Source organism: Cucurbita pepo, chromosome LG10 (assembly GCF_002806865.2).
Source record: "Cucurbita pepo subsp. pepo cultivar mu-cu-16 chromosome LG10, ASM280686v2, whole genome shotgun sequence".
NCBI lineage: Eukaryota > Viridiplantae > Streptophyta > Magnoliopsida > Cucurbitales > Cucurbitaceae > Cucurbita > Cucurbita pepo.
In genome coordinates, this window is record NC_036647.1 from 4,647,050 (window position 1) to 4,668,340 (window position 21,291).

At 35.1% G+C, this 21,291-nt stretch overlaps 2 protein-coding genes across 2 annotated transcripts; one reads left to right on the plus strand and one right to left on the minus strand.

The window, feature by feature from the left end:
• Nucleotides 1-5,564: 5,564 nt before the first annotated feature.
• LOC111804228 (F-box protein SKIP27-like) lies at nt 5,565-7,128 on the minus strand. Its single transcript, XM_023688959.1, has 4 exons — nt 7,000-7,128; nt 6,447-6,745; nt 6,243-6,317; nt 5,565-6,149 (listed from the first exon to the last, which is right to left on the minus strand). Exons 2-4 carry the CDS (start codon nt 6,699-6,701, stop codon nt 5,904-5,906), a joined length of 576 nt encoding a protein of 191 aa, XP_023544727.1. The 5' UTR covers nt 6,702-6,745; nt 7,000-7,128; the 3' UTR covers nt 5,565-5,903.
• Nucleotides 7,129-10,691: 3,563 nt separating this feature from the next.
• LOC111804470 (anaphase-promoting complex subunit 4) lies at nt 10,692-21,240 on the plus strand. The gene is made up of 20 exons (XM_023689280.1): nt 10,692-10,896; nt 11,000-11,076; nt 11,218-11,329; nt 11,781-11,872; nt 12,365-12,448; nt 12,608-12,847; nt 13,660-13,734; nt 15,106-15,257; nt 15,783-15,943; nt 16,021-16,121; nt 16,198-16,272; nt 16,404-16,583; nt 17,151-17,233; nt 17,322-17,420; nt 17,701-17,805; nt 19,290-19,428; nt 19,654-19,881; nt 19,997-20,149; nt 20,482-20,563; nt 20,690-21,240. The coding sequence occupies exons 2-20, from the start codon at nt 11,008-11,010 to the stop codon at nt 20,782-20,784; spliced, it is 2,325 nt and encodes a 774-aa protein (XP_023545048.1). The 5' UTR covers nt 10,692-10,896; nt 11,000-11,007; the 3' UTR covers nt 20,785-21,240.
• Nucleotides 21,241-21,291: the final 51 nt, after the last annotated feature.

Here is a 21,291-nt window from a genome sequence, read left to right on the forward strand (position 1 = left end):
ACCTCCAATACAATTCTGCCACGTTGCCTCTTTCTTTTCCTGTTTTGATGACTGTAAATCCGGGCAGCGGATTGCCCGGGGACTGCCCTTCAGTTGTTGAATCTCAGTTTAGTAGATTTATTATAATATTAATTTAATGAATTATTGTTTTTTTTTTTATGGAAAAAAAACAAAAATAAATAAAGAGAAAGAAAATTGTTTTTTTTTTTTTTAGGTCAAATAAATTATAAATAAAAAATAATTCACTACATTTTTCAATGGGCAATTATTTGTGGAAGGGGCTCACTTCACCTCATCATCACATTCTTCACCCCCTTTTTGCAACCAAAACACTTTCTCCCTTCTACCCTTTACCTTTTTATTTTCGTGTATTTTTAAAAATTCATCGTCCGCTACACATCAGTGTTCACAACTAGCAGATATTATTCGTTTTGGCTCGTTACATATCGTCGCTTGCCACTGCCACGTATCGTTGTTAGTATCGCGGTTTTAAAACATGTCTACTAGGGCGAGGTTCTACTCTCCAACCGATGTAGAATCTCACTATCCACCCCCTTAGGGACCCAACGTTCTCACCAGCACACTGCCTGGTGTCTATCTGTGGTACTATTGGTAATAGTTTGAGCCCACTTGGTAGCCTCACAATTTTAAAATGTGACTGATAATAGTAAGAGATTTCCACTTTGTTCACACTAAATACCTTTAATTTTTAATTATATATCTAATAAATCCAGCCTATTTAAGATTTTAAAAAGTTTCAACCAATTAGCCATAAAATTAAATTTGTGTTTTTTTTTTTTTATTATTTTATAAATTTAAATCCAATGACATAAAGATTTATGAAAATAATGTTCAAACTTCTGAAGATCAATCAAAGTCAAGTTAACTTCTAATCGAAACTTGATTCATGAAAAATGACTGTTAAAAAATTTGAGCTCTATTCACATAATTTCCTACTTTTAAAATTGAAATAAAGTTAATTGTCTGCTTTTTTTTAGGTATCATTTGCCATAACGTCACATTATACGAATTAAACTAATTACTTCAAAAATTTGACCAAATTAATTCGAATCATAAAAATTGAATTAGGTTAAAGTTAATATTTTATTTGAATTGAGCTACCAAATCAAAGAAATGATCGATTTTGTTTCACTTACAGGTTCAATAACCAGGTTTTCAATTTATTCTGAACCAAATCGAGAGCTTTTCTATCTTTTCTCCATTCTCAACAGCATGATAACTCTTCACACCATTGTCACTTCCAATATTCGCTATTTGTCATTCACAAAAGATCTCTCATCCACCGACCATTCTTATAAGATCTCTTATATTTGTGTTCATCATTATTAAAACATGTATGTCGTTTAATGATGCCACCCAAACTAACTTAACTAACACAACCAAAAATATAAAGTTCAGTTGGGTTGCCTTCTCCAACTCGATCTAACCAACTCAAAAAAAAAATCTTAAATTCAACTCAATTCAATCCATATACACTCCTCATTACACTTACGTAGGTTACATTTAATACATAGTTTTATAGATTAATTTAAAATTAACGACTTACGCTGCCCTTCTCTCTCACCACCTTGCATTGCAAAGATTTTTCGACGACAATGGGGGATTCGCCCTCGATGTGGCGGTCACATGTGGGAAAGACCGAAACACCAAAGGAAATATATTTAAAATAAAAAAAAATAAAAAATAGTTTAGATTAATAATGAGTGTGAATGGGTTATATTGAATTAAAATGATAAATGTCACGTGAGACCCTCATCTACAATTCCATACACAGCTAATGCTCACGAATCTCTATGATTAAAGATAATCATTCACTAATTAAACATTAATTTTATTGCAATCTTACATGGCCAATCACATTACAGCTCATAACCATCTGGCCTCAACTCTTTAATTAATCTCATAATTGAAGCCCGACACAGCCGAGCCAGCCAGCCGGAGCCAGCCGGAGCCGACTACATTAAAAAAAATAATAATAATAAAATAAAAGATAAAAAGGAAATTAGGGAATGATCCTTTTGGAAAAAGGGTAGGGTAGCCCACTGTAAAAATGAATAAATATGGGGGGAATTTCGTAAAATGTCGAGCCACTCATGATTAAGAATAAAAGGAGATGGTGGGGCCCGCTGGGTTTAGTTGGGCACTCTAATGTAATTACTCAACTCATTGGGGGCTCTCTCTGCAAATAAATTAAAATTAAAATTTGTAATTGTTTAATTTTATTAAAAAAAGAATAATTATTGGAATTGGTGGTGATAGAGGGGAATAGATTACAACCGCATGTTGCGTAGTGTTGTATTTGTGCCAAATCACTCTCTTCAATGTCCACATCATTATCTAATTCTCTTTACACTGAAATTAAATATCTGACGTGTGATGGGGGCCTGCTTTGGGGTTCTTACACGTGGCACCTTTTCCTTCCTCCCTAATGTGGCCCAATTTCTTGTTGCCTTCTCCACATCAGCAAATCTCGCTTCGTTTCTAATTTGATTATTTGGGCTGGTATTCCAGGCCCATAATAATAAGCCCATATTGATAGGCCCATATTGATAAGCCCATATTGCTAGGCCCATATTGATAAGCCCATATTGATAGGCCCAAATTGATAGGCCCCAATTCGCATGCAGCCCAAAAATGTGGTGCTCCCATTGGGCTGGTGGCTGGTTCGCCTGAGTTAACCACCCTTCTTTATTTAATTTCGGAAGAGAAAATTTAACTATTTTATCCTAGCTTTATAATTAATAATTTCAATAATTCTATTAATGTAGNGATGTGGCAAACTAAACTAAAATAAACTTGATTTTTTTTTTAAGAGTCTTTTATAATAAATATATGTTTTTTAATATTTCTTTCTCATTCAGATATTAAATTTGAAACGTCTAAAAATTGATACATAGAGTTTATGTTTTTCAAACAAATTCGAGTATATGAATTGATACAACTAATTTGGATCTATTTTTGCTATAAAAGGGATCTAAATTGGGGTGTGATAGTATTAATTAATTGTCTTCCTTCAATCTAAACTCTTGATTTCGATTCGAGATTCCTTTGTTTTCCTTTTTAACGTCGAGTTAAAATAATACGATGTAATATTTGGAGAGTATCTTTAACTAGCCTCTAGTTTTTTTTATTTCATTTGATTTTTTAAATTTAATAACTAATAAGCTTTTTAAATTATAAAGAATTATATAAACATCTCTATACGTTCTAATTAATATAAATTGCTTTAATTTATCAATAAAAGTGAAGATGTTTTTTTAAACATTTTTAATTTGGATTAGATATAATTAAATAGTCAACTTCTACCTTAAAATTCAAGGATGATAAAAGTCCAAACTAATTTAGAGAATGATCATGTGTTTATAATCAAGGAATACTATCTCCGGAGGCTTTTTGGGAAGTTCAAAGCAAAATCATGAGGCTTTTTGGGAAGTTCAAAGCAAAATCACGAGACTTTTATGCTCAAAGTGATCATGAGACTTTTATGCTCAAAGTGAACAATATCATACCACTGTAGAGAGCCATGTATTTATATGATATGAATGATGAACGATGTGTGAAATGATATGAAAAATGATACAATATGTACAAAACGCTAGCAGAGTTGTATTAAATGATAATGAAAATGGAAAAACATCCACTAATGAGAGCTGAGAGCTACCAGAGAAGGCTCGTCCGATAAAAAATGAGGCCCAGCATGATTATCCATACCACATATCGCATGGATGAACTGTATATTTCTTAAAATACTCAAGCCGGGTGTCAAACTAGAACAACAAAGGGATCATATGTTAATTTCAAAACAAGATTATCATCTTAATTTGAATATAAAAATTTATCTAATAATGACCTCCTGAAAAGTGTGACTCAAAGTAGATAAGAACGAGGGTTTGGAAAAAGGAATTTAAATAATTATGGCATTCTAGGAATTCGCGAAAGACAGCCCCCACTAGACATAATTATTTAGTATCAAAAACAACAAAATTACTTGATTGAGACCATATACACAACAATTAATGATGCCGTAAACTAAGTGTATTTTAAAATGGGGAAGTTTAGCTTTAAAACCAACCAATCATTCCAGCACTAACTATGAACACTAAAAAAATCGATGTCCAAATACATTAGCAGCAACCAGTTCGAACATGCCACCAATAATAGAACATTACATCCAACCCAAGCCAATGATCATAAAGCTTTCATTATTATCATATTAAGACTTGCTCGCTCAAGATCTTGTTCCTTTTTTTGTTTGTCCATCTGGAAATCAACACTTGTATATCTGGAAACCAGCTATTTGATTATTAGCAAGTTAATTACATGAATTAAGGCAATTAATGATTGGGCTCGATTAAGTTGTAGCAGTGTCTTGCGAATTTGATAAATGGAGCGTCCTACTTTTAGAGATGAATCGATAATAAGCCTTCTGTAAAATCCTACCCCACTTGGAGAGGAGAATGATACATGTTTTATAAATGTGTGGAAATCTCTTATAGTGACACCACAATGAATGAAATTGGGATATGAATAGAATAATGAAATAAAGTCACTTTGAGGTTCTCTATGAAATGAGATATGGAACGGAGGCCATTACGAATGAAACCTCGAGCTCCTATTGGTCATGGATTAAAAACGGTTGTTCCTCAATAGCTCAGTGGTAGAGCGGTCGGCTTTTAACCGATTGAGTTTTAAAAACTTTGAGAGAAAGTCAAAAAAGAAAAGGCTCATTGGAAAGGAGAATGAAACATATTTACATGAGTTTACAAAGGTTAGCTTATGCACTTTAAAAACTTTAAGGGAAGCTCGAAGGTAAAAGTCCAAAGAGTATAATACTATTAGCAGTGGGCTTAGACATTTTAAGAGAAGAAAGCTCGAACGTAAACGCTCAAAGAGAGCACGCTCAAAGAGAGCAGTGGACTTCCATTTTAAAAACCTTAATAGAAGCTCAAAGATAGAAGTCCAAAGAGGACAATAAAGAGAGCGGTGGACTTCCATTTTAAAAACCTTAATAGAAGCTCAAAGATAGAAGTCCAAAGAGGACCATACGGCTAAGGGTGAGCTTGTACATTTAAAAAAATTTGAGGAAAAGCTGGAAAAGCCTAAAGAAAACAATATAGCCCCATGATTTCCGATAGTTGTGAACTCTTTTACCAATTAAAAGGTTCAAATTCCTGTACACATTTCTAGATAATTTGAAGAAGGAAAAAGAAACTGACCTCTAATGAGACGAAGTTTCAGGGTCGCCAGGTCATGAATTCCAGATTATACAGAGCACATTTCCACAACTTAATTGGGAAAAAGGCAGTCGAAGTTGAGACACTTCTGGTAATTCCTATTGTGTTTCGAAATCCAGCTTTTTTCCCTCTATGCCCACCTCAATTCCTCATACGTTACAGATCGTTTTAATCACACACCACACCAAAAGGGAAAGAAAAACAGAAACCCCACAATCCCATCTGCCAATGATGGGAAGTTATTCAAATTGAATCAAAGCCAGCAATACATATGGAAACCAGAAACGTAGGCTAAGTGGTGACACGAAGTTCCGAGGAAAATGGGCTTCGTTTTTATTAGACAGAGAACAAATGAGAGCAACAGTATAATGAACTGTTCGAATTTATCAGAATTTGAAAGGGACTAAACCAAAATGCTACCCTTGTAAACGAATTTACCTATCAGCCTGCCTCTGTAATACATGTACAAAAAGAACGAGATGCATTCCTAACACACCCATCTTCATCTTCATCTTCATCTTCAATGAAAGATTTGAAGAATTTGTCAGTGAAAATGTCTCAGATCCCTAACTACGTCTTTCTTCCTACCAGCACACCGTGTTTCTACAACAAAAATACAGATGTATTTACAGAGCCCTCTGGCTTAATTCACATCTCTGTCTCAATGGCGTACTTTTTCCTTGGCCATTGCTCTTCTTCGGCGAACAAGGCCACGGAAATGTCCGCGAGCTTTTTTCTGCTTAATGGAGACCTAAATCGTCTTGTGAGAGGAGCATCTGGGGCTTCAATCTCGTCGAGATCGATGAAATTGTCGTCAAGTTCAATGGAAGTGCGAAATGCACGGATCTTTGAGGGGGTTCTATAAGCGAAATGCCATTCTTTGGCAATTAAAGTCTGTAAATGAAATTGAAACCCTTAATCAATGAGAATCAATGAAAGAAATGGAAGGAAACAAATAATGTGAAGAATGATGCGAGTGATGCTTACCGCTTCGCTAATTGTTTTCGAAACGCGGACTAGCTGTTTCAAGTCATCATGGTCCACACCGCAGAGTATCCTAAGCTAATGGAGAGGGGAAAGGGGGAAAAATGCATTTCAGACACAATAGTCGAAAAAGGGACCGAATGCAAGGATTTGAAAGGTGCAATATCGAATCGATTTCAATCTCAAGAACTTTGTAATTGTACTAACCAGAATCTCCTGAGGCAGAACCTCAAGCAGAGACCAGTCGGCGTCCACCGTCGTACCGACGACGCTGCAGCGCCTCTTCGACGGTGCCTTCGGCGTCAAGTCGATAGACGAATCCTCCTGATTGCAAGAAATCACAACACGTTTCCTTCCTAAACCACGCGCATATCTCACAACTCCGAAATCCAGCTCTTTATCGGCAGCAGCAGAGACGACGCTTTTCGATTTCAAACAACCGCTCTTCTTTCCCAACGCCATTGTTAATTCTCGATACTCCAAATAATTTAAATCTATCCGCTTATCTGTATCAACGCGCGGGAAAGAACGAACATAAATCATTTAGAACTGATAAAATCCTAAAAGAAAATAGAACCGAATCTATAAACTACGAGATTCAAAGAGCTTCAAGAACCCTAACAAATATCTTATCGAACCGAATCCGTTTTTTATAAGAATAGTTTTCCAAAAGCAGATTGAAAGTGTCAAATAAGGAAGAAATCTAAATTTAGTGTCGAATAATGAAGAAATTCAAATTTGAATCTGGAGCGAAACGAACCTGATTGTCGATGGCCGTGGAGATTTGAATTTCGCTCTCTCTCTCTCTCTCTCTTTCTGATTCAGTTTCAGTTTCAAAGAAAGTTTTTGCTCTTAAAATGGAAACTCAGCAAACTACGGAGTTGCTTTCAAATTGTCGACATTCCATCTTATTTATACCGATAGAAAAATATGGGATATTTCGCTTTTCAAAAATTTAAAATTTAAAATAAAAATAGAAAATTTTTAAATATCCCCCACGCGCTTTACAGAATCCGCTGGAATTTTCGGGGACGAAAAATCTCCGTTTTTATCGTTGATGTCATTTATCTCCTTTGGCGGTTAAAAGTAAGTGGAGGAACGAGGAAATGAACGGCAAAAACTAGCCGTTGGAGTAGTTGGACACGTGTTGCCTGGTAATGGGTTGGAATTTACCTGGATGCTTCAGATTGCTGACGTGGAGATATGGTCGGTTCAAGTCGGCGATTCCGGTTCCTTCTCCAACACGTATTTTAAATTTTAATTTTTTTAATTCTTTTCGTGACACGTGTTATCAAAGTTAGGCAACCAAGATGAGACACGTTTATGTGACACTGCGATTCGGCGTCGTTTTGAGAGAAGTGTATTGGTGACTAGGGTGTAGAGGATCCGAACTCTGCCGGTGCGGGTTTCTTTTGACTGGACTTGGTATATTCTAATAAGGCGGGCGGCCATGGGTTGACGGCTGTTACTCTTTTTACATATTTAATATTGATGCCAAGGTGAGTCAACAGCGCATAGGACCCATTCATCTCAATGAGTCAAAAATGGGGAAGTAACGCGGTGGGTTCAATCGGAATGGGTGTCTCCTCGGTCACAAACATTCACACGAGTATTCTAGCGGGTCGGGTCGGGTCCATCTAGTGCAGCTCGACCACAACCATTACGATATTGAACCCTCACGAACCACTTTTACATTGTCCAGGTATTAATGTGATGTCCCACATTGGTTGGGGAGGAGAACAAATCATCATCTATAAGGGTGTGAAAACCTTCTCCTAGCGTTTTAAATCCCTTAGGGGAAGCCCGAAAGGGAAAGCCCAAAGAGGACAATATCTGCCTAGCGGTGGATCTGGGCCGTTACAAATGGTATCAAACCCCGACACCGGACAATGTGCCAGCCTTTTCACTGTTTCCAAAGGGGGTAGGCACAAGGCTGTGTGCTAGGACGCTAGGACGCTAGGCCCAAAGGGGGTGGTCCCACACTAATTGGAGGAAAGAAAGAGTGTCAGCGAAGAAGCTGGGCCTGAAGGGGGTGGATTGTGATGTCCTACCTTGGTTGTGAGGAGAACAAATCATTTATCTTTATAAGGGTGTGGAAACCTTCCCCCCGTATCATACGTGTTTTAAAGCCTTGAGGGGAAGCCCAAAATGGAAAGCCCAAATATGACAATATCGGCTAGCGATAGATCTGGACCATTACAAATATCTAAATAAAGAGTTAGCAATCCAGTTTATCGAGCTCCAACCAATCTTTAGGCATCATTTTCCTAGTCAAGTATGAAAATGTACTGGCCTCCGTCTACCACTAGTAGATATTGTTCTCTATAGACTTTCATTTCCGAACTTCCCCTCAATTTTTAAAAAAATGCAAAACAAGTCTGGAAGAGATTTCCACACTTTATAAGTAATGTTTCATTCTCCTCCCCAACATATATGGGATCTCACAGGAAAATTAATTAAACCTCAATTATAACTGTGTAGTAGCCAATATTGACTGACTCAACACTTTTAAACTTGAACCAAATTTTCATTTTTGTTCGTATTATATGAACATGAACCGCACTTTATTTGACCCACATACAATATTTAGTTAACCCACATACAATATTTAGTTCACCTGTTATTATTCATATCAGGTGTGTCTAGCTGGATTTAAATTACATTTTACCTTTGTATTTAGTCTCTTGATTCAATAAATTTTCGCCTCATTCGTTCTCTCCACATATATTATCCTATTAAAATGTCGAAAAATTCTCATAAAAATAAAAAATAACATTTAAATTTTGCATTATTTTATTATAAATTAAACGATTCATTTAGAGGTTTTAAAAAAAATGAAAATGTAGAATAACTGTCCCCTAGCTCTTGGTTTATATTGAAAAGTAAAATTATTTAATATAGTTTATGTAGAGTAATTCGTCATTCTCGTATAAATAAATATATAGATTTAAAACTTTATGTTTTTTTAGATAATATAAAAATTTGTTCAACATTTTAAAAAATGATATTATATGCATATTATACGTGAAAATGATAAGCAACTGGTTCCACCTAATCCATCCACCTAGTGGAGTTGGTTGGCTTGGCTCCAATTATTCCACTATTCTAGCTAAATTCCACGCATACATGGTTCACCAATAATTTTTTTATTGTAATCCAATTAAATGAAAAATACAATTTATATCAAGTACTTGGTCATTCTTGGACGTTTGGTTACATAAATGTGACACTTTGATGTCTTTTTAATAGAGAAAATAAAACTTTATATTATACATCTAATCCATCCTCTGGTGGAGTTGGTTCACTACATCATTCCAACTAAATTCCACGCATTATGGTTCGAGATTACAATACATGATGATTTTATTATACTCCATTTTAATTTAAATCTTTACTAATTAAACTTTCTTAAGTTGACTGTGTAATTATTCCATAATTTAAATCTACATTTATCTAGATCTCTTTGATTCTCCATTTGCATAAGGCTTCGTGACCGTTAGAATCCTTCTCTAGTAGCGTAGTTTCACTCCCGCGAACGACCTCTCGAAGGTCTTGTCCTTGTAAATAGGACATTATGCATGTTGCCACGTGTTGTAGTTGTTGTTGAGTTTCCTGATTTTTCATACGATTTGGAAGTCACCAATCATGTTCCACGTGTTGTGTTGTAGTTGTTGTTGAGTTTCTTGGTTCCTCATACGATTTGGGAGTCACCCATTGTGTTAACAATACAAGTAATACTAAACAAGCCTTTTCAACACAAGACTCGTAGAGTCACATTTAGTCACGACACACAGAAACTCACTCACTAATAATTTATTTACTTCATAAATATTATTTAATTTTGCTATAGTTTAAGTTAAAATAATTGCATGGGTGAACGAGTTAATTTTTGGTTAATGTATTTATGTGTGCTTCTAATATTATCTCATTATAATTATTTAAATATTAAATTAAATAAAAAATAAAACATTTAAACCTCTTCCATAAAATATCTACATTTTTTAAAAAACTGAAATATCATTAAATTAAGTTAAATTATAAGTTTCATTAATTTTATTTAAATTCATTACTTTAATAAAATAAAATTAAATATTAAATTAATTTTTGTACTTCAATAAACCTTTTAAATTAATTATACTATTGTGATTTTTGCTAATAAAAAAAGTCATCATAAATATTGAGAAACACGTTGTTTTTTATTGAACAAAAACTATTAATTGTTAAATTAAAAACAAATATTTATTGACAATAACTAAATTTTAGATTTATAATTTCATCGTAGTATGTTAGTATTTTAGTCGCACGCGTGTGCGGCCCGGGTTCGATCACTGGAAATGGTGTTATTTTCGCTATTTTTTAAATTGTTGACGGGGGTTCGAACCCTGACAACAGCTGTTTCTTTTTTATAATTAAGAAAAATTTATCAATTTCTCTGGGCCGGACTATGAACTGTATAACTCGCTAAAGCCCGCGCCAGTTGTTTTTTGAGCTTCTTCTCGCGCCCTTGTGACCGGCGGCGACGAAAGTCACCCGAAAAGCTCATCCCGAACTCCAGGAAAGTGGAATCCTCGGTGCCGGAGCTCTCGCCCTCAAAGGCTTCTCATTCTTGGCGTCTCTCTCATTCTTCAGTAGTTCATTTGGAGTAATCATTGGACAAGTAAGTAAAGGAGTCGATCAAGTTGTTCGATTAAGACTTTAGCTTCTGAAGTATTTCTACTTTCTTTTCTGAATTTTGGTACTGTTGGATTTTTCCATTTTAGCTCTAGCTATGGAAACCGACGAGGCCGAGCATGTGCTTCCATTTCAGCTGCAATTTGACAAGCCTATTGCCTCTCAGGTTAACTTTTACCACCTCACCATCAGCCTCCTACTTAGTTGTTCATACATTTGTCCATTTGTTGGGGAATGATGCCTCTAGTATTCTGTGTGATGAGTGAGTTCTTTTCTGCTCTGAATATTGATGATTTTCTAATGCAAGGTGAAAATTGCCGAGTGGAACCCGGAAAAGGATTTGCTAGCCATGGTCACGGAAGACTCGAAAATTTTGCTTCACCGTTTCAACTGGCAGAGGTTGTGGACTATATCGCCTGGTGAGTTTTATGTCTCCTAATTTCTTAAAAAGAAAATTTTACGGGTCTCTTCCAGTTTTCGGTTTCACATTACTTTATCGTACTTGTTTGGTCTAAAGAAGTGTATATAATATATGCTGAAGCCTGATTTTTTTGTTATAATGTAATGCCTAGGTTAATTAGACTGATATAAAATCGATGAAACTAAATCAGAACGAAGGGCAATATTTTGAAAAACCATCTTTAAGTTATTTAATGATAACTTAGTGATTTTTGAACTATTGGTATTACACAAATGTCTAACCTCTTGCTAAGAACAATTTTGGTTCAACAAAATCTAATACTTAGAACAGGACGATCATATTGTTGCTTCCTCGTTTTGCACTTTATTATTTGGTTCTTATGTGCTACATTGTTGTTTAGTGACATTCTTGGCTATGAATGAATGTATAAATGTATAAATTATATGTAGGAAGGTCTATAAAATCCTTATGTTGGAGGCCTGATGGTAAGGTGATAGCAGTCGGACTTGAGGATGGGACAGTTTTGTTGCATGACGTTGAAGTGAGTAGCCTTACTTTAACTTCAAAATATAGTTCTCCTATTCATCAGTCGATTATGGAATTGTTGCTCTCGATTCTGGTGATCCAGACACCTGTTAGTCCAGTTGTACTGACATTGATCAGATTCAGCTTCCAATGTGCCCAATATAGATTACGTTTCCATTTCCGAAAACAAATGGAGATTTTATTTTAATTCCTTCATTGATTTCTTCCTCTAAGGTGTTTGATCTACTAAAGAGTTTTAGATCAACTACTGGTTTCAGTCTTCGATTATCATTCTGGTTAGTAACTACAGTAGAAATGCTGTTTTGAAATGCAATATTTTATTTTGATATTTTACTTAAATCAGAATGATATATATCAACGATCAAACTGCATTTTAATTTAAGTTCATAGCAATATTTAGAGTCCAGGATAAAAGTGTAAGATGTAGCTTTTATTTTCTCTTAGTTTTCTTGCTGTTTTTAAACCTTTTATTTTCCATCTCAAACAGAATGGGAAGTTGTTGAGAAGCCAAAAGTCTCATGAAGCTGCTGTGGTTAGTCTAAATTGGGTGGAGGATAGCCAGTTGATTACTGTACGTAACTCTCCACTTAGTTATTTGGTATTTTACATGAATTTTATTGGGAAATCATTTTGTTAACGTTGTTATGAATGTGCAACATGGATTATGATCTTCAAATATGAGTTTCTTTTTCCCTCTCATCCTTCTTCCTTTTTCAAAATTGTGGTACAGGACAACAATGAAAACTTGTCGACTTATGAAGATCGCACCAGTCGTCTTTTCCCCCCTGCTCCTACAGTTCCTCGAATGCCTGGACTTGTTTCAGGAGATACTGGTTTTATTGATGACAATGAAGACTCGTTTACAGAGCTGTCAAATTCTTCACAACAACGGTTTAACATCTTGTGTAGTGGTGACAAAGATGGAAGCATCTGTTTCAGCATATTTGGCATTTTTCCAATTGGAAAAATTGTAAGTTAACCAATTATAACCACGAACCTTTCTTTTCTCTCTTTGGAAAAATAGTTAGTTAGCTGATTACTTCTCCGTTCATCAGTATAGTTCGATAAAATTGTATCATTTCACTTATATAATAATTCAATGTGATATGCTGATTTCAAAACTGTATATTTCTGTTCTTATTATTGTCACTTTCTGATCACTCAAAGCCTCAAGACCAAAACTGGACTTCGATTTTCTGTCCTCTGGTGGTCTTTGTCTATACAGCAGAGGATGGAAAAGATGGGAGCAGGTTTTGGTCTTTAGACTTTTGAGTGATCAGGAAGTGATGATAATCAGAACAGAAAGATATAGTTTTGAAATTAACATACTACATTGACTTAGAGTGCGTGTGTGTAATTTCTCTGTCCTGAAATTATCTTTTTAATAAAGGTTTTGTGTTCTATAAAGCTATTTATCGTGTTGACTCTTGTTAATGAGTCTTGGGAATGTAAAGCATTTGCCTTCTTTCTTTATCATTTAATTTATAAAGTAAATATAATAAAAAAACCACGTGTCATCAATGAAGATAATATACTTATTCCTCACAAGCTCCAGAACGTGTGATACAAAACTCTGAAGTCGCTTGAGTCATGAATGTAATGTAATTATATAATTTGTAACTGGAGATCTATGTTCTTTTCCCTTTTAACGCATGCATTTTATTTATTTATTTTTTATTATTATTATTATTATTATTATTATTATTATTTTGTGGTAGTAGTTGTTGTATTGATCTATTGAGTGCTTCCTCCATTGACGTGTTTTTTTTTTCAATGTGACAGAACATACACAAGCTTCATATTCCTCTTCAAGATGCTGGTGCTTTGTGTCACCTTCTGAATGCTGAAATTTACAAGGTATGATAAAACACTTAGGAGAATTGCTTTTCTACATTTATAGATTTTATTTGACCATAAGGCCTCTTCTTTTAGGGCTAGCATTCTTATTTGTTGTTTATAGCTCTAGCAAGATTCTTCTTAGCCTTTTTTTTAGGGAGAAATAATTTCATTGATCGATGATGAAATAATGGAGTAGAAACTCCAAGCACGTATTGGTGAATTACAAGAAAGTTCTCCAATTAGAGACTGATAAGATAAGCTAGAGTGATCGAATGAATGCTTATTTTTTCAACGAAAAATACATTGTAAAGAAGAAAAAGAACAGTATCCATAAAATGGTAAAAAAAAAAAGAGAGATATCATTGAAAATATGATCATTCCTTTCTCCCCATAAATTCCAGAAAAATTCTCGATTGAGGGCAAGCCAAAGGACCTTCTTAGGACCATGAAATGGATGGCCCACCAAAACAGATGCAAGGAGAAAAAAAAAAAAAAAAAAAAAAATTATGGAACAGGGACCACCCAAAAGCTTCCAAAATATTGAACCAATAACGGGAAGCAAAAGGGCAATGCACAAATAGGTGGCCAGATTATTCAACATTTGACTGACACATGATGCATCAATAAGGATATAGATTGATATAAGATATTCGCCATTGTCACTGATCTGCTGCATTAATAGCTCAAAGCTCCCACAGAAAGAATTTTGTTTTCTTTAGATAAGAATCCTTGCAGATTGCAGTGTTGGGGTCTTTTAACACTGAGTTGCATATCAATTTATCTATTTTGTTTCTAAGTTAAAGATTGATCACTAAAAGTATCATTTAGCTTTTATGATTTTCTTTAAATAAATATGGTGACTCTGAGCTACAGGAGTATGATGAAATTCTCAACAAATAAAATCTTTTAATGGAGTTTATTTTATACTTTTCGTCACTTATATTGGTTCAAGTGACATAGAGAGTTTTCATTGGTCCATATCCTGGCTTGAAAACGGTACATGCTTCTATATCAGATTGTAACCTATGAGTACTTTCAAGATATTGCTCATTTGAAGGTTCAGGCGGAAGATTGTGGAAGTTAGCTTTCAGATGGGTGATATGGAGCTTGAGCTTCAAGTTTAAAAAACTCTACAGAACTATTAAAACATTTTGGTTGTTTAATCAAATAATTTAATATTTAGGATTTTCTGTTCAGTCATTGAGATGTCTAGTTGTTAGATTAATATCTACTTTAATGTTGAGATTTCTCCAAAATTTTTGCCTGTACTTCAAAGGTTTTCTCTGAGCTGGAGCATTTGGAATGTAACTTGGAATCAATGTTTCAGAAACCTCGATTGGTTTCTGAGTAAATTGAGTAATGTAAATTATTTGTTTTACGTTAATGTAGGTTGCTTTATCAAAAGATCTTTGCCGTTTGATAGTCATGTGCTCAGGAGAACTCGTTGGAGATGGGCATGATCCAAGAAATAGACAGATCAGCGTTCAAGGTGTGCATGGCATGCATTCTTTAGTGCTTGATACTTCAATATTTAGGAAAAGGTAATGTTACTGCAGACTGGATTATTGCTGAACTATTTGCCCTGGGATTTACATTGTCTGGTGTTCTACTTCTATCTCTTGAATTCTGATAAGTCTATGGTAGGAGCCAAAGGGTGATTGTAGATATATTAGGGGCGTGTTAGTAATTATATGGTAAATTGTTGTAGTTGAACGGTCATAAGTAGGATTTAGGGGTAGGGAGAGGCTAGCAGACTTTGGGAATGCTCAGTATCCCCTTGTAGCGTTCTTTGGAATTTCAATATTTTTCCAGTCCTTTTTTTTTCTTTTCGATTTCCAGCCTCTGGTTCTGGTTACTATCGGATTCTCATTATGCTTCTTTTTAACTGCTCTAATATTTCTCTAAGAAAAAAAAAGCCCTGATATTCAAGCAAATTTTCTTGTCAGAAGGCTGGTGGAGAGTCTTACTGAAGTTTATCTTATCCTGTATCTTTTCATCACATCCTTTCTAACCTTTGTGCTCCTGACAAAAGCAATGAAAAACTCATTTTCTGCCTCTCATTGTAGGAAAAGTGAGCTGCATCAGGTAGCTCAACAAGCTTCTAACATCTGGGAGTTAACTGAGGTAATCAGGGCATCATTATCAGTAATGAGTAAGCAGTGGTCTGATGCCATGCACACTTTCCGAGAGAAGTTTGATTCTTTATCCACGCTGATTATCAATCATGGTAATAATAGATATTATATATATTCACGTGCTACTCCTTTTTGTCCCTACTCATGTCGTTTCTTCTCTTACATGTAGGACTTGACTCATCTCCCCAAGAGGAGTTTCTTAGCCTTTTAGGTGGTGCACGAACTAGTCCTCCAATTCACCAATTTTTAGTTAATTCTCTCGGCGAAGTGGTATGTACAGTCTTTTCTTTGATCATTTCAGAAATTAATGATTGTTTTGTTGTTCACTTGCTGATTTGTTGAATAGGGTGCAAAGCGTGTGTCTAAGGCTGTTTCTGGGGCTGGAAGTGAACTCCAACTTATTGTCCTAGATCATCTACAGGTGAAAGGGCACACCATAAATTTGTTTATTATTATTTTTTCCTCTATTGTTTTTAAAAATTTTACATGATACTGAACTGAATCATATAGTGATATACTAGTAGAAGTTAGATGCAAAATTTCCTTTTACAGCCTGCTGCAGAAATCATTGGATTCCGGATGGGTGAACTACTGGGCCTTTCAAGATGGCGTGCACGTTTTCAGAGTGTTGGTTTGGATGAGAAGCTTATGTACGATGCTACGGAAAAGGCTGGTACACTACTTGTGCAAGTTGAACGATTTATGAGGGTGCTATCAACAGTATTGCAGCAGGTATGCCATATTGTAGATGAATTTTTAATTTTTTTTTTTATTTGAATGTAAATGTTGCTGTGAACCAAACCTCCTTCCCCAACGGCCGCACAAAGATTGTCATTATTTTATTTTTCAATTGAGAAGCAAATTGAGTTGTAGAATAGAAACAGCTTGTTAATCCTTAATTTATCGTTAAAATTTCTTTTTATTTCTGGTTGAGAAGCAAGTTAATTACGTTCTTGTGGCTAACAAGGTGGTGGATGATTGTAAGGGGTTTGTGTACAATAGTGTTCATTGGTAACATAATGACATTCTACTCTGGTACTTAAGTGGACTTCTTACCGTAGTATACTTATTATGTAACTAACCTTCTCTCTTGAAACAGAATCAAACGAAACTAGTCTAAACAACTATTACAAGCCTAGCCCCTAATCCCTTCTATGCTGGAATCAACCACATTCTTCTTCCTTTTTATGTTTGCGAGCCAAACCTATCATAAAAATATGGGTTGGTACTAAGCGTGTAATAATGCATCATTCTTTCTGTTTTATAATTTGTAATATAAAACTTTTGTTTTCTGTACAGATATCGAACTTCTTTAACTGGCTTATACGATGTATAAAACTTCTTATGTCAGAGCCAAGCGATCAGCTTCTACCTTATAATAGGTAATTCTCTCTCTCCCTGATCTAATGACACTGGCTTTGATTGTGAACCCTCTCTTCCTGATTTAGTTACACTTTTCGACCATTGCAGTGAGCTTGTTGTTATTTTCTTGAAGTTTTTATACAATCAAGACCCTGTCAAGAAGCTGCTTGAAACGTCTGCTAACGACGACAATATTGAGATTGACTCGTGAGTCTTATTCTTCTAGCCTCACATATAAAATGTGAATATATTGTGTGTATTTTTCAATGCTTTTGATAGCAAATCACTAAATTTGAAGACAACGTTTCCTCTCTGTGGCCCTGTTCATATACATCAACTTGTTCGTAACTATTAAATACAGCTTGTTTGTTTAATGATTGCAGATCATAGAATTATACATAATAGTTAATGTTTCTCCTTTCGTGTGGGAACCACTAATGTATTCTTTTATTTCCAATAGCAACTTCATCTTCTACCATTTCTGTAGGGAACTTGTTGAAAGAGTAAGAGAATTGGCTCTATTTGGGGGCTTCTCAGATTGTGAGTTTTTAAGGAGGACACTTGGTATGGAATTTCAGCAGATGGAATCTAGGTATGCCCTTTCTTCCATTCAGTTGGTCTGGTAGTAGTTTTGCATTAATCGACCATTCATAATATTGACAAGGTCTGACAATTTAGATCCACGAAAGAACTTTGAGTACTGGACTTTGATTTAATTTGATTCAGCTTGGATTTCTTTGAATGTGATGAAATCAATTTCAACATTGAATTACGGTAAAGCATGATGTGTCTGAATTACCAACTGATAGATTATAAGGGGTTATTTTTCGTTGGCTGGAATATTGCTTTGGTCCTTGAACTCTGTCGACCACATTTTCTTTTGGTTCTTACACCATTAAGTTTTTCCACTAAAATTTGGATTCTGTGATTGAACATTTACATTAGTCCTCACCTTCGATTGTTGCATTGATGTATTTTAACAAATAAGCTTATGGGAGAATGCCTTGTGCAATCTGGTGGTTAATTCCCACTCCACTCATCGTCCCATAAGCTTATTGGGAATTGGTCTCGAGATTGCAACTATGAATGATAGAGGCAGGGAGTGTGTTACATTACTTCTGATAGACAATTTTAAGCCCAGCCTAGAAGAGGACTCTAGGAAGTGCTTGTTTCTTTCACTTTTGGTATAACGGGTCCCCAGCTGGAAGGAAAGGAAAGCATCCTCTTTCTCCTTGGAGTGCTTGTTGTAAGAGAATGAGGAAGATATCAGTTAGGCTTTACCCTGTTTCTAGCAAATTTTTGTGCAAGTTTTCTACCTTGGATGTCGAACCTTCAAATGAACGAGCAAATATTGCATCCTTTTGGTGTGCATATGTGTGCGTGACAATAGATTATGGCTGCATACATATGTAATAAAGAGATACGTTTCTTAGGTATACTGATTTCTGTACAGTAACACATTGTTGCAGCATTGGAAACCTGGGAATCAAAGCAAGCATTGAAAATTTTATATTCTACTCTTGGTACGATGAAAACAAAAAGTTCCAAAGGTAACCAAGTATGAGATTAGGATTTCTATTCTTAGACCAAGGGAATCAAAACACGTGAGATGGTTTGAAAGAAAAAAAGAGTGCTTAACATGTTGAGGCCTTCATCCACAAGGAGGTTAGGAAAAAAGGTAAAGCACCAGTTTATTTGGGGGCGGAGGGAGAGAGTGACTAAGATACAATTAGTTTAGAGCCTTTCATAGTAACACACAGGGTGCACTGACATTTTTTTCAATAACAATAACATAAATTATATGGTATTGTTTCATAAGTTATAATTGGAGTAATATCAATTACTCTATTAAGTTTAACTAAAAACTAAGGATTAAAGAGAATCAGTTTAATGTTTAAGATTAAATAGAAATCTCTTTTTCGACCTAAAAATTTACAAGCTTTCACACCGATATTCATATAAAAGCTTGTCAAATATCAGGATAGTTGAGAATTTGCATGTCCTGTTTGAAATTATCTGTTTATACTCATATGTACATCGTATATCATTAAATTGATATGTAACCTACTTCCACAGTTTCAAGGAAGCTTTTCTTATGCCCTTTAGTACTATCTCGAGAAAAATACTTTGTGAAGATCTGTTGTCCCTATTCCCCCTTCAATCCTCGTCGAGCTGCCTGTCTTCCAGTGTTCCTCTTTCGGTTTCATACTATGAGGTATTTATTCTGCTATTAAGCTTAGTCTCTTGTTTACTTATTCACGGAGATTCATCAGTTATGTGATTTCTCATAACGATTAGATTGTGACACAATTATCTGCAACGGTAATCAAGTCTATTTTTAATTACCATGACTGACTGAAGTTTCCAAAGGCATGATGATGTCTACCAATGCACACTGTTGAAGAAAGTTTGTAATTTTGTTTTAAAAATCCCCTTGTAGGATTCCTCTGAAGCTGTCTCTGCCGATTTGAGTTGTCAGCAGAAGTTCATAGATTATATATCTTTTAAAGTCCCAGATGATTCTTTTACAGATATCGCAAATTGTATAGGCATAGCCAGGGGGTTTATTCATGATCAGAGCTGCTCAAATGAGGATTACTCTTCATTTGAAGCAGTCTTAATATCTATTCCTGATGGTTCTCGGTGTGTTGATCTGTCTTTATACAAGGTAAAAGTTCAAGTCTAGCAAGTTTTTATTCGCTGCACACTTTTTGTGGAAAAAGGAAAATAAAAGTTTGATAGGATCGTGTCATTAATTAGCAAACCTATTTGGCTGTAAACAGGATGGACAGATTGTTTTGTTATTAAATGAGACTGCTTCTACTTCTGAAAGCTCTGTTGGTTCCTATATGATGATTATGCAAGCAGACGAGCTTCCGTTTGTATCCATGCCAAGATCTCCCTGTCTGATCAATTGGAAGGTCCATCAACTCAAGGTTTCTCTCGCTTAAATCTCATTGATAATATTCTTCATGAGTGTATAGTTTTTCATATATACTTTTTACATTTCTGAAGTCATTGCAGAAGGATTACTTCATACGTTTCATAAACTAACTTCTGTAAATGGCCACGTCTTATAATGCAAGGGCTTAATCCGTTTCGGATATAATTAATGTCCTCCGGCTCTGTTAATTAGAATTACAACATCTTTTAAATATTCTGGAGATTGAAACAATTCCCAAAATCTCAAGTTTTTTATATGTTTTGGGTTTCTTCCTCAATATATTTTTGCTCATAACTATGGATTAATGCTCTATATGTTCTCTAGGATTATGTTGTCCCATTGCAAATGGAGAATGAAAAGGTTCGCAACATTCCACACGCTGTTATTCCACCTTTGGCTGTTAGTGGTGAGTGTTTATCCTTGCATATTTTCTGTATAGCCCGAATGATATAAACAGAAGCACTTGTTGTTCTTGTTCTTGTTGACAAAGTTGAACCACAAACTGTTCAAAGTATTTTTATTTATTACACAGCATCCAGAGGAGTGGCTTGCATTTTCGCAGCAAGAAAGCGCGCTTTGGTCTACATCTTAGAGGAAGATGAAGATGAAGCATCAGATGGTGAATGAAACTCATCTGATACAAACGCAGTTTTGTAGCCATTCAGTCTATGTTCAACTTGATTACAGGCAAAGCTTCTGTGTTTATATAATTATTTCTGACGTACTGAACCCTTTCTTTTTTGCCAAAACAAATTCATTGGCATTTAGATCTTGTGCTCAATGAAAACTGACAAGTCAGCAGGTAGTCTTCATAAAATACCATGCATACAACATCAGGATGACAAAGCTGGAAGGTATGTTTATGCGAAGGCTGTTCTCGACGTTGAAGAACTGATATCATTATCAAGCGGGACGTTTGATAAGGTGGGCTTCAAATATCTCCAGATGAAATCGAAATCAATTAGGATTATTGATGGTTACCATTTTTCTAACATGGTTTCAAAGGAACATACTTTGAGCTTTGCTCATATGATTAATTATTTTGTCCCGTTTTAGTCTTCAAATTCCATCCCTACTTTTGAATTTATGTCATTTTAAGTTAGGTTCTTAAATATGTAAGATATCTAATTTAGT

Excerpts from the sequence above, each read along its gene's own strand:
- LOC111804228 (XM_023688959.1), bottom strand. The coding sequence starts at position 6,701 with ATGGCGTTGGGAAAGAAGAGCGGTTGTTTGAAATCGAAAAGCGTCGTC. Across the intron at positions 6,318-6,446 it reads TTCTGCCTCAGGAGATTCTG|CTTAGGATACTCTGCGGTGT; the intron begins GTTAGTACAATT and ends CCTCTCCATTAG. Across the intron at positions 6,150-6,242 it reads CGAAAACAATTAGCGAAGCG|ACTTTAATTGCCAAAGAATG; the intron begins GTAAGCATCACT and ends TTTCATTTACAG.
- LOC111804470 (XM_023689280.1), top strand. The coding sequence starts at position 11,008 with ATGGAAACCGACGAGGCCGAGCATGTGCTTCCATTTCAGCTGCAATTT. Across the intron at positions 12,848-13,659 it reads TTTTTCCAATTGGAAAAATT|AACATACACAAGCTTCATAT; the intron begins GTAAGTTAACCA and ends TCAATGTGACAG. Across the intron at positions 15,258-15,782 it reads ACTTCAATATTTAGGAAAAG|GAAAAGTGAGCTGCATCAGG; the intron begins GTAATGTTACTG and ends CTCTCATTGTAG.